The sequence below is a fragment of the Lingula anatina genome, chromosome 5 (genome assembly GCF_051362555.1).
Source record: "Lingula anatina isolate TDL-2025a chromosome 5, LinAna3.0, whole genome shotgun sequence".
In the NCBI taxonomy this organism is placed as follows: Eukaryota; Metazoa; Brachiopoda; class Lingulata; order Lingulida; family Lingulidae; genus Lingula; species Lingula anatina.
Genome location: NC_141771.1, coordinates 12,401,388 through 12,414,357, shown reverse-complemented (window position 1 = coordinate 12,414,357; position 12,970 = coordinate 12,401,388). Strand labels below are relative to the sequence as shown.

At 39.5% G+C, this 12,970-nt stretch overlaps 1 protein-coding gene across 1 annotated transcript in view; it reads left to right on the top strand.

Moving 5' to 3' along the window:
- The window catches only part of LOC106156592 (5-hydroxytryptamine receptor 1D-like), a 32,079-nt gene extending 22,398 nt beyond the window's left edge, over positions 1-9,681 (top strand). Inside the window, exon 2 of the mRNA XM_013531913.3 lies at positions 3,524-9,681. Coding sequence (XP_013387367.3) covers positions 6,000-7,508 — 1,509 coding nt within the window. The 5' untranslated portion in view covers positions 3,524-5,999 and the 3' untranslated portion in view covers positions 7,509-9,681. The remainder of the gene's footprint in view (positions 1-3,523) is intronic.
- The last annotated feature ends 3,289 nt before the right edge of the window (positions 9,682-12,970 follow it).

Genomic DNA, 12,970 nt, shown 5'->3' with positions numbered 1-12,970 from the left:
ATGGAGACTACAATTAAGTCAGGCTCCGGAATAACGGATGTACCAAACGCCCAACCGTGGCTTTTAATACATGTAGTTTGCCGCATCGATTGCCTCCAACGTTTCCAGTCACGCTTTGATATTGCGTTACTGAAACTGCATGGCCCTGTAACGATGCATCCAAGTACACTAAGTGCCAATTTTGTCCTTGTGTTACATGTAAAAAAGTCACCACCTCCGGCTAATATGCTAAAACGCCCATTTATTGCTACTTGGTGATTATAGTTGAGTGATCTGTCCATTTGGAATACCCCTAATTTAATGTCGAACGAAATCAAGGAGACCAAACTACCGCAAGTACCTCACAGCGGCGGGTTGTCCAAATTCTAGTCTAAGTGCATGTTGAATGCAAAGGGCCATTTATTGAAGAGTGCAATATATTCTGTACACTTGAACCGGTCCGGTTAGATATCCAGTTCACACTGTGTCATTTAAATGTCGTGGAGGAAACTATCCTGCATAATCCTGAACTGGAACTCAGCTACTAATACGGCTTCCATCACTTTGCATTGACGTAAGCAAGAAACGTGATATATACATGTATGCACCTCCGAGGTACTTTGGCTATATTATATATATGCAATATTTCAAAGCATAAAAGTGGTAGCACTAAAAGGGAATTGACGTATTTTAAACATCGGGAATAGCTGGTTTAATGTAAAAGCTATACAAATGCATTAATGTATATAACCTTGGTTTTCTTGTTTTCTCGACTTTTAAAGTCAATTAAGGCCTTAACACTTTTAAGAGGCTTTTTATTTCACCACACGAAATTCGGCCCATTTGTCTCTGAGCAGCATTGACATCGATTTCGCTTTAAAAGATGAACAAGCCCGCTGCGGGCGATTTAAAGCAACAAAGTCACTGGATGACGTATTCGCTTTCGAAAGTATGGAGTTAATTATCTTATAAATCAGGCGCGCTGCCATCATTTTAGTTAAAACACATTTACAACGTATGTTCGCATTTAAGGTGATTTAAACCCCATTTCCAAAGACACCATAGACGGTCTACATGTACGTACATGGATCGATCCAACTCTGTTGGGGTGGGGGGTGGGGATGGGGGGGGGGGGCTCTCTTCTTGTTTCCAACGTTCTCGTATAATCACCAGCTTTTCTGTATTCTACTCATCGCCTGGAAGAGGCGCGTCATTCATTTAAGCTGTTGCACTCAGCGAGAGTCCCCGCACAGTAGGATCGATCTTTGTGGACCGATGGTGTCCTATGAAATGGGGTTTAGACTTAAGACAAAGCGAGTCGTGTCGCAATTGCGTAGTTATTCAAAACGGACTCTGGCCATACGCTGTTCTTTTCTGCAAATATAATTTGTTTGTACAGCATTAAAGTATGATAAAAAATCAATCTTTCCCGGTGCAATTTCTACTTTTTATCACAATTACACAAGGGACATGTTTTACCGTATTTGTTTGTTATAATTTGCGCTTTTAAAATCTAAAAGAGATAAGCGTAATGTGTTACCTCACTGACTATGAACTGCTTCACGTACGTAACAATATCGATCACTTAAAAGTGGCTTTCTCATGCCCTTATATGGTAGTGCCGCGGGTTGAATAAACGCTGATGTAGATGTATCTTTCCATCTGATCTGACTGAAGCAGCAAAAACCATTAGAAGAGTCTACGAACCCAACCTGGTAATTCCTTTATTATAGCCGAGGCCATACTCGAGCAAATTCCCTTTACCAGTCGGAACCCCATGTTGTTGAGACTGGACTAATGGGCTTATCTGACATTGAAATTTTTGGATAGTTGTGGTTTGTTTATCTATTCAATTATTTATGTATTAATTATGATTTATTATCTATTCATTTATTTATTTTGAAATAAGTATATATGTACATTGAAACCGACCTCACAATATATTCTGCAACCACATTACAACCTAGGCTACAATAACAAGTTTGAAATATGTGAATTGTGAAGTCCAGTGCGACCAAATCGCAAACCAATTTATTGACACATGTACAATTGCTCGTATTCAACACCCACCATATACCTCATTATGGGTGTCATATGACCCCAGCTGGAAGCGTGGGTAAACTATTTTAAAGCACGTGGAATCTGCACTTTGATGCAACAATATCACACAGCCCTATTAAGAGATCAATGGCAAGCTTTACCGTAACCGAAATGTACCTCTTGCGACCTAATTCTTATTAATGGTATGAATGCCGACCAAACCCGTAACTGATCGATGTTATAGGGAGAAAAACGGTATGGACAAGTGCCATGAAAACTATTACATGAAAGCTATCATATTGTGTCTTAAATCGGGTCCTTTTCGGTTGTATTCTCAGTCGTCGAAATAGCGTCAACATTTGTCCAAATAACATAGTCACATTTCAGTTCCACTATTGTAAGCAATTAAGGCGATAGTTTCACGAAGGCTAAATTTATTTATTTTGCTAACGACCTATATTAACAGGTACATTCATTTAGCCTTGCTTTCAAAGATAAAATTACTGGTGAGATAGACAAACGATGCTGTAACGCAATCCCTAACGAACAATTTCTTTGCAAAACCAGGATTCCCTCGACAGTCGGCTGTGGGTGATGCCGACAAGTACATTTCCGGTTTAAGTTATTTCAGTTGTGAACACCGCCCTGATGAAATAAAATTACATTAATTGTACGGTCCACAAGGTTGCCCAAATAATCATCTAAATATATCTCTGAAAGTGTTTCAATTATAGATACCAAGTAATATATGGTGAGAGGGAATGAGAAGCACCATATAAATATTCAACTTTAATAGCTTAGATACACTAGTGTCACACACGTTTACTTCTAAACGTTTTCTCCCAGGAGATCGGAAATAAGCAGTTATGAGCACGTAATTGTTTTACTGGGGTTTATTTCTTTATTTATATCACAAAATATTTTTTTTATTCATAAATGCGCCAGTTACTCATTTATTTATTTATTTATTTATTTATTTATTTATTTATTTATTTATTTATTTATGTTCCCTTGGTACTTGCCAATGTTCGAGGCAACCTGCCACCAAGGGAAGGAAAGGATTACCCTATCAATACTGCATAATTATCATTTTCAATTTTTGACATTGTCTCGCCCTTGTTTGTCAGTGGACTCATTCCCATTTAAACTGTCGGTCTTCATACATTAATCCAACTCTGCGGGGACTTTTGCTGAATGCCATCGGTTCTACAGATTAACACGCCTCCTCTTCTTTCCAAAGTAGTCGTGTATTAATCACCAGCGTTTCTGTATTCTTCTCAACGCCAGGAGGAGGCGTGTTAATCTGTTAATCTGATTGCATTCAGCGAGAGTCCTTGCGGAGTTGAATCGATCTACGTAAACCGATAGTTTCAATGGGAATCAGCCCTATACACATTGGACTGATTTTTCCTCCATTTCATTTTGCTATATCTAAGTGATAAATTGCAGCCAAAGTTTAATACAACAGCACATTTACTAATCATGCGTTTCCATTTGCTTCCAGAGTGAAGTGTAATTGGCTTCCCTCACGTGGACGGCACGAGATGACAGCCAGATTCTGAAACTATTAACTCTGGATTAACCGAGACCTTCAGAGACGTGATTCAAATCCCCTTTTCTCCGCGAGAATCCTTGAAAATATTGACATTCTATTTTAGAAAGGTTAGGCGGTGTGGAGACACGGTAGCAAGACAACACACATACTTCAGCTTTTTGCAAGGACAATAAATCTCATATGAGACTATATAGGCAAATGTGTATTTGTCTAGTGTCTTTGTCTATGATGGTCTAGCTTCGGAGACGCTGTAAACGACATGGGCGACGTTGTCATCTGTATTCACGTGCGCTTTGATTTCAGAGGCTAAGAGTCACACAACAGGCACAAGCTACATGAATAAAGAACAGAATAAAGACGGCTTCGATTTCTAATGTTGCAGGTATTTAATGTGACGCGCTAAAAGAGGAATGAGACAAAGACTCATTCAATGTTGCCCTCAAAAACAGTTTTTCCCCGATTTCAAATAGATGAAAAGTAAACCGCTGAATGTGATCCAATTTAGATGAACGGTTTCAACGTTGACAAGCGGAAACGAATGACAGACGGATCTTAAGGTGGTTGGCTACGGACTTCAAATAGAACCAAAGTGATCGTAATATGCAATAACGTTACTGAGATTCACGTGAAAAAGAACCACGTGTGAGAACCTGACGATGGTAATTGTTGCAGTTTGCAAAAAAAGCAGTCAAACAGAAGCAAACCGCAGATCTTCGTCAAAACAAGGTCGAGGACTGTAAACAGATACAGACCACACATTTCTATTGCCATCCCTTGGGTATTGTTGAAGAATTATAGCCAACAACGCTTAACGTGTTATTATTGAAAAGAGAATGCCAACCAAAGGTAGTTTATGTCCACGGAACTATTAAGGCACCCGCAATGGGAGTGTTTACAGTTTACTACAAGGAGAAAAGGCAACCGGCAAAATTAATTTGCCATTGCCTGTTTAAATTATTAAATCGCTAATGATTTCCTGTAACACGAAAGACAAGTACAACACTTAGAGAAGAAAAGAAAACAATTTGAACTGACTATGGGACATATGTGTGCAAAAAATTGTACTTTGAACAATAACTACGGATTTCGAAGCCAATGACAATATAAGTTGACTTTTCACAGCTTGCATGACACCCCTCATGCTATCATTGGTCACCGGTAGCCGCTGCTTCCACCACAGTAAACAAAAAGAAGCGCTGCCATTTTGTTTTAATATAACGTGACTAAATGTGGTCTAAGCAGTAATAAAACGCGCTGCAGGGCTGCCTCGTTTCTGGTGACATAAAAAGAAACATCAGGCAATTTCCAACGAGTTTTATTCATCGAATCAATGCAGAACTGTCACTTCGATGAAAGGTGATGTGTTTACCTGTAAGCCGTTGGTGACAGGTAACATAGATGAATGAAACTGTGAACTACCAGCTCTTTCACTTCGTCTTGTTTTGTGCTTTTGTTACTTCAAGCAGGCGAAGGACTGAAACCTTGCGTTACAGCAATAAGTATGCCTTCATGGTAAGAAAACAACTGGATATATATGCTAATGATTCAGAGAATAACATCAAATTAGCATTTTAAGAAAGAGAAAAAATGATGGAAGGTGCAAAGGTAATGTATGATGTGGATTTCGATGGATCCCTGTAGCTGAAAAACAAAAACCAGATACAGCAGGTAACCTATCCAATACAAAACAAGAGACTAGCCTGAAAACGTCCAGTTAATCGTATTTCAATTGCACATATCCCTGCGGCTGTACAGCCACCTCCAACATTCATCATAATTATTCCTCGCAGCGAGGTGAAATTAAGTCCTAAACTCGCCTAAAACAACGCCTAGTCTTCACTTGCTGCGTTCCCCCACAGGACGTTAAATGATTAGTGATACGCAAGCGGGGGACACGATTTTAATACCAAATGCATTCAATCATATCCGTCACTGGATATGTCAGTCGTTAACTGGCAGCCCAAGGAGTGGGAACATTTACGCTCTTGGTGACTTGACTCAGCGAATTAAAAAATTCTTTCTCGGATTCTAAAATCGCTTCGAATTCAGCGTTTGGCATTTGTGTGAACAGCTCTACGTAGTTTGCGATTCTTTCTCATCTCTCATCGTACGGGTTGGAACCAAACGCAAGAAATCTCGCGGGATTGAAAACCAAGGTTTCATTGCAGGCTTGTGAGCTAGATTATAACTAGTTTGTCTCTTGGGTATAACCCGTTGAACATATTGCCTTCAGTGGGAGTCGATACATACATTATCTTACTTAGGTTACCCATATTACGTAAAATCACGCCACTGCTTGTCACACCACGGGTTACTGTATGGTGCATCACTGGTACAAAAACTGAAGAAGCTTGAACGGTTTTGGTCCACTCTACAACAAAGGACGGATAAATAGATTCTGGGAAGCATCACCAGCCAGAACACAATGGACACGTCGCCTTCATTTTCGGAATTTCTCAGCGATTCCGTCATCGCTAACAACACCGTTCCATCCCCTTTTCAAATGTTCAGCAACTCGTCCGCGAGTCATTCTTATGGCGTAAGTGGCCATCTGACCAGGATGGAGAAAGTGGACTACTTCGACAATGGTCAGTTGCAGGACAACTGCACGGGGTCGTTGCATGACCACGGCCTCTGTGACCAGGTGGAGGACAAAACCATGGGAGCGGCCGACGTTTTTCTAATCATAGTTCTATCGTCTATGATCTTAGTCACTCTTATTGGAAACGCTTTAGTCCTTCTCTCCGTCCTCCTAATACGAAAGATGCGGACGCCGGCCCATGGGTTAATCGCCTCGTTGGCCACTGCGGACTTCCTAGTGGCGGTTCTGGTCATGCCCATCAGCTTGTTTCGGGAAATCACAAAGACATGGTCCCTGGGGCAAACAGTTTGTGATATGTGGATAACGTTTGATATCTTCCTATGCACGGCTAGCATGTGGAACGTGTGTATCATAGGCCTGGACAGATACTGGAAGATAACTAAAGATACGCATTACACCAACGGTCGGCTTTTCTCCCGCACGCAGATTTGTATCATAATGGTGGTGATAGCCTGGGTGATGGCGGCGGTCATTTCTACCGCCCCTCTTCTCGGATGGGTAGTCGGTTTCGAGAAAAGTAACCCCACGGTTTGTATGATCAGCCAGGACTATTCGTACACGATATTTTCAACGTTTGGGGCGTTCTATATTCCTGGCATTGCCATTATTGTTATCTACGTGAGAATTTATAAATTCGCCATTCAGCGACTTAAGAAAAGAGCAAAAACAAGCGGCCGGTCGACAGGAGGGCTGGTTGGAGATAGCCTGCGTTCCAACCCCGATGGGGACCCCGCCGAAATCGAACCTGCACTAGCCATAGTTGTCGACCCCGCCCCCTGCGTGGCATGTAGCCCCTGCAAAGTCACGCGCACCAAAAGTTCGAGTTCTAGCACCGGAAGTCGGTACCGGGAAAGACCAGAGCGGCTACGCAGGTCGACCATCATGTTGGGAGTTATCATAGGTTGTTTTGAAATCTGTTGGCTCCCGTTTTTTCTAGTGGCAACAATAACGCCATTTTGCAAAGAATGCCATGTACCTTACACACTTCGCAGCGTGGTCTTGTGGTTAGGGTACTTCAATTCGCTTTGCAATCCTATAATATACGCGGTCTGGAATAAAGAATTCCGTAACGCCTTCAAACAACTAACAGAATGCAACATCTCGAACAAAATGAAAGCCTACGAAACTACGTACATATCAGACAGAAAGAGATCGCGCAGGCTCTCCTCTCTCCCGAGCAATAGATACCTGGGTCCGCCAAGCTGTCGAATGGAGAGAAGTTACGCAGGGTGTCGGCTAGAAGTTAGTAATATAAACTGTGGAGACTCCACTAAGGCCTCAAACGTACGGTTTAGTAATAGTCTTCGAGCCGAAATATCGGCTATACACTAAGTAATACAATTAAAACAGTAGGACAGTTAAAAGCAATGGTGCTATGACAAAGAGTTTCCATTTGGGCATTTGTCAACGTGATGACGCCATTTCAACATCGAGATGTGCGCGTTGGGATACTAAAGTGTGTGCCAGACACTGTACGCACTACCACTTATGAGCGCTATGAGAGTTTCTAGTTCTGAGTATTTACATTCATAAATTTCATATTATATAGAACATATCCCCATTGTATACATCTGTTATCATATTGTTATTAAGACGTTAGACAATAGATATTTAGGTCCCATTTCATGTTGAAACGAATACGATATTGATTGAGGTATTAATAATTAATACACCAATGTTAACATAGATGGTTATCATTTTATTGAATCAGAGATAGGATAAGTTCTGAAATGGAGTTGGGATTAAGCATATTGATGTTAACGAAATTTTGATGACACGTTCCGAAATTGCAGTGTGTGGTGAGAGTCGATTTTGAACTGTAATGTATAACAATATAACTGTGTGGGCGTCCTAATTGCGGTGTAATACCGTTCCCTTTTATACTGAAATGATTAATCTACAACACAGACAAAATTGATGATGGAACGCGTCACCAGACGACTAATTGCATTGACGTGTCCTTTTGGGGCCTATGGGAACGCCTCACCCTTCCCCACCACCTCCGCCTATTTATAAGGTTCTCCCTTCTTCTTCCCAGAAAAAACAGCAAAACACGCGAAACAAGATTAACCCCAAACAATTTTGCCTTCATTAACCTCAAACAATTTGCCTTCACTTTATCCTACACATTACTGTTCAATTTTCCTTGACTACTATTTTCTGTTTTATCCCCCCCGCCCGTCCTGGAGCAGATTCATACGATTGCAAACTTGTTATAATAATTGTGTCGTCTGATGACATGGTCAAAAACCGATCAGTATATTGTTTAAAAGCATAATGAATGCGACGAGAAATAATGTAAATTAACTCTTTATTTGGAATTATGAAAAAAACTTTGTCGTGTTACAGTCAGCCAATGAAATTCCGTTAATGCGTGCATGTTGACAAGGCATTTAATTAAGCTATTAACACTGTTTAAAAGACAATGTCTTTGAGGTACCGAAATGGCCATCAGCAGGCATTTGTGTAATGCCATTGAGTATTTTTATGAAAAAAAGTTGATTGATTGTGATTTGTTAAGCTACATATGAGTTAACAGACCATTTAAGGACATTTTAATTTGCTTAGGTTTGACAAAAAAAGCAGCGACACTGGAGATTGCATATGATGACCAGAGGGGGGATGATAAGCGCCAGCAAATGTTTTTTTTTTTTTTTCAATCTGAAAGACTCATTTCTCGTTTATGGGTACCGGATTTGGAACGACTGCCGCTGGTGAAGATGGCATTTGAAAATATATATGGCGCAAGTGCAATCAAAACCAATATATATACATGTAGCCCCCGTGACTTTAATTTTGAAGTACAGTGATACTGCAGTCTGTATAACCATACATTCACAACAGGGCCGTAGGCTGCCAGGGGGAGGGGGAGGCTGGGACAGCCAAGGGGAGTAATTACTCTCACAGAAAAAAAATTAAATATATCTTTGGGGTGTCTTTAAAAAGTGTTTCCCTTCTCCTTTCACCAAGTCCAACTGAAGTTATTTTGCTTTCAGTCACCGTCCTAACGTGTACAAAGGCGGTACATTTTGCACAAAAAACTTGTTTGCATGTATTGTAGGCTTTCAGTAAATCCCCCCTACCATGGTATTTTCCTACCCTACGGTCCTGTACAAGAACAAATACAGTATATGGAATTCTGCACACTAAGTGAGCGTGGAAGAAGTGGATGCACAACAATTGATTGACATAATTATTTCTATCAGTGCTCTTGTCTTCGAAACGCATCTTCGTCACGTAAGTTCGTCATTATTTTACACTTTATGGTTGTTAACTTCGTCATAAAAGCCTTTTTTTTGTTAAACTACTGCCTGTTCCCATCTTAAATCAAGAAGTCTGGCGGGAATTTAAGCATACATAGTTCTAGTTAAGATGCACGTGAAAGTTAGAAATTTTTAGACGAGAACAAGGTGCTAATATTAAAGCTTTTGTACTGCTTTGGAGTAATACAAAAAATATTGTTACATGTACTATGTACAAATAATAAATGATACGTGATAATATATTTTCAGAGTTTTAGTTTTCTTATAATTCTTGTTGAAAATTCTCACAGTAACCAAGTCGTAGAGCATTTGCAAGTAAATTGAGACATTCTTGGTTTATATATGGGATGTATGTCGGATACATATACTAATAAGTCAACTCGAAATGAAAATCATGAAAAAAATCCGTAAAACGATAGTTTAACCCATAATTTGCAATCTTTTACATTTTCTTGATTTCGAAGTAACTCTCTTCATCAGAACATGAAAATAACAACCTAATTTATTTATTTATTTGTTTATTTATTTGATTGTTTTTAGAGGGAGGCAAGTAAGTGTTGTATTCCATTTTGCTTTTTATTACGGGATTTCAGAGTCCGGGGCGAATAAAGTCTGTAATAAAGTTTCCCCAGTGTGTTTCGTACCATGCTCAACGACAGACCAGCTTGAAACTAAATCGTCCCCATGTGATCATCAAATTGGCTTTGGCAAATCAGAGAAGGAAACCTCATAAATTTACAGTTAGAACAAGAAAAAATATATTGTCTGCATTTCTTAATATTGTGTATCCCCCAGTGTTCACACTTTGGTCACAATGCAAGAGCATAATTCCATTCTAATTTCCCCATTGTAAACACCTGCCGGTTATTTAAACCTCCAGCAAAAAGATTGCCATTTTTTAAAAGCTCTGGAACCCTCTGAAAAATGGAGCAGCGATTTAATTTGCAGACAGTAGGCCGATTGCGTGACGAAACACGGATACCGAAAACCGATATGTGGTATTTTTGCCTTAAGAACTCAATCAGGTGCCAATGAAGATCTTCCCTTTTACACAATCGCACGTAATGCTACTCAGATTAATCGCAGCCGGTTGGTTAAATCGCGCCATATTGCAAGTTGGTGTTATATTCGCCGGAAATTAAGTCCTAAACGTCTGAACACTGTATGCAAAGTTCACCAAGATAAGGAGATACTTTCTTCTGCTTTGCTTAGATATCTTGTTGAAACACGCAAGTTTCTTTCTCTTTTCTTGCTTTTTTAAGCATTAAGATTGAGACTGTCGTATCTAAAAACTATAGGAAACAAGCAGATAGGTCGTCCAAAACTGAACTTGCATTTAGATTGTACGTTCATCTCCGGATGTTAACGTTTGAAGTTGATATTGATAAACAGTTTTACTTCGGATAATGACTCAAACTTTGACCCATTAACCGAAATAGAACTGTTTATCAAAATCAGCATTGATTCAATTAAAATTGATTTTGATTTAATCACTGCTGTTAACCAAAAGTGCCGTTGATATTTTAATGTCGTGCGTTCCTTAACCTGCTTGACACTACCCGATGTTGAAGCATTTATCAGGTGTATACGTGCAAGTCATCAAAAATTTTGCTTTTTTTTTTCGTGGCCGCAAATTGGGTCTTAACCTTACAAATCCTCATATGTATTTTTGAACTTGATATATGAATGGAACTTTCTCTTTTCTCGCTACATGAAACAAACACAAGCTGCGGTTCCACATCCACCGATAAGCCTTTGTTCTATTTAAGTTGAAAGAATAAAAAGGAGCTGAACCAGTTCTGTTTAGGTCAGGTTCAAGGGTGTGTAGGCTGATACACAAGACATATGATTGTGCAGAGCTCATTTTTCATGTGTTTGATATTTCGATTTGGCGTTACCCAACCCATCTATTTCTTCTTAATCTCACTATCTAGATATGGATTTCGTTTCTCGATTGCCCTAGTAGACTTATCAGAAACGTTTTATCGCCTGGCGAAAGGAAGCTTAGCTAACCCCTATCGCATTGGAACAAATAGATGACTTTGCTAACTTTGACTTGTCGTCATATCTGTGCATTTTGAGTCCAAGTGAGACGACTGAGATTAAGAGATTGACATGTTCGGGTCCCAGCTAAGCTTTGCTCTTCGTGTCTAAAGGAGGTGTTGATCTCCTTAAGCTCCTAGAAAATTGTATCACGAAATTGTTTTTATACAGTGATGCCCACGCCGGTGTATTTGGTGAATCATTGCTTAAAAGAAGATAAAAATACCGAGAATCGATTTTATTATACAACGTCTATTACTCAGATTGGAGGGTATCGAGCAAAGTTGAGAAGTTTCATTTTTTTTTTTTTTTTTTTTTTTTCGTGCTTTCTATTTGGTTAAAAAAGGAAATTACGCCAGTGTGGTTTCTCAAATTGGGTCTATAGACCAAGATGTATATTAAAAGATTATGTGGTTTCTGCTTACAAAAGCATTCACTGGGAAAATTCTAATGGGAATTTTTTGTTACATGTACGGAAATCAAACATGGCTTGTAATGAAAAATGTCAAACATGCAACTGTATGTACCGGTATCTGCCGTTCTGTTGAAAATAAACATCTCTCATACGGGGTCTGCCGCCCATGTCGTAGATATATGGGAAAGTAATTTGTGTTCGGAATAACTACGTCCTTTTTTTTTTTTTTTTTTATTGTCCCACATGTGCATAAAATATATACATACGAAAGAAGACTTAATGTCAAGTTTCACTTACAGCGTGCACGCTGGGGACATCTTTACACACACACACACCCCCCCCCCCTTTGGCCCTCTTGCACACGTCCCACAGGCAGGAACACGTCACCAACTCACTCGCACGTCACCCACGGCAAAACTGCTCGGGCAGTAACAGCATCCGTTTGAATTGATAAATGTATTTAGTGGAAACTTGCTGTGTCTGCGATGCTGCGTACAATATGATTTGAGTCAATACGTCAAAAACCATGAAAGAAATTTCCAAAGACGTAATCAAATTCTAGTTAATTTTTAAATCATACCTTTGATAAAAACAGATAAAGAAGTTATTGTAATTGCTAGGACTTAAATTATGAACTGAAAGCGTGGTTGCATGCGGGGCGTTTAATTTGTTTTTGCTTATCTTGCTGTGAAAGAAACAAAAACTTTTTTTTTCAATTCATTATTCATCAGAATAGGTATCAGTTAAGGTTTGTTAGAAAATGAAGCCTACATGTAGGTCAATAACTGAAGTCCCGGTGTGCCAAAAGTCCAGACACAAAATTTCGTCTACTTCAGTTCCAGATTAGCCCATAGTTGTTGATATGATCAAAACTTTGAATTACCACGCTGACACCACGCGCCACCGACGCGGACATATTGAAAAGTGCATGCACCTCTATCCAAACCCATTATCCACTGGTAGGCTTAACAGTACGGTGCGGTAACCAACATGTTCCATATTTCTTTTCTTTTCTTTCTTTCTTTCCTTTCTTTCTTTCTTGTCACTTAAATGATAAAAGTACAAAAAGTCCA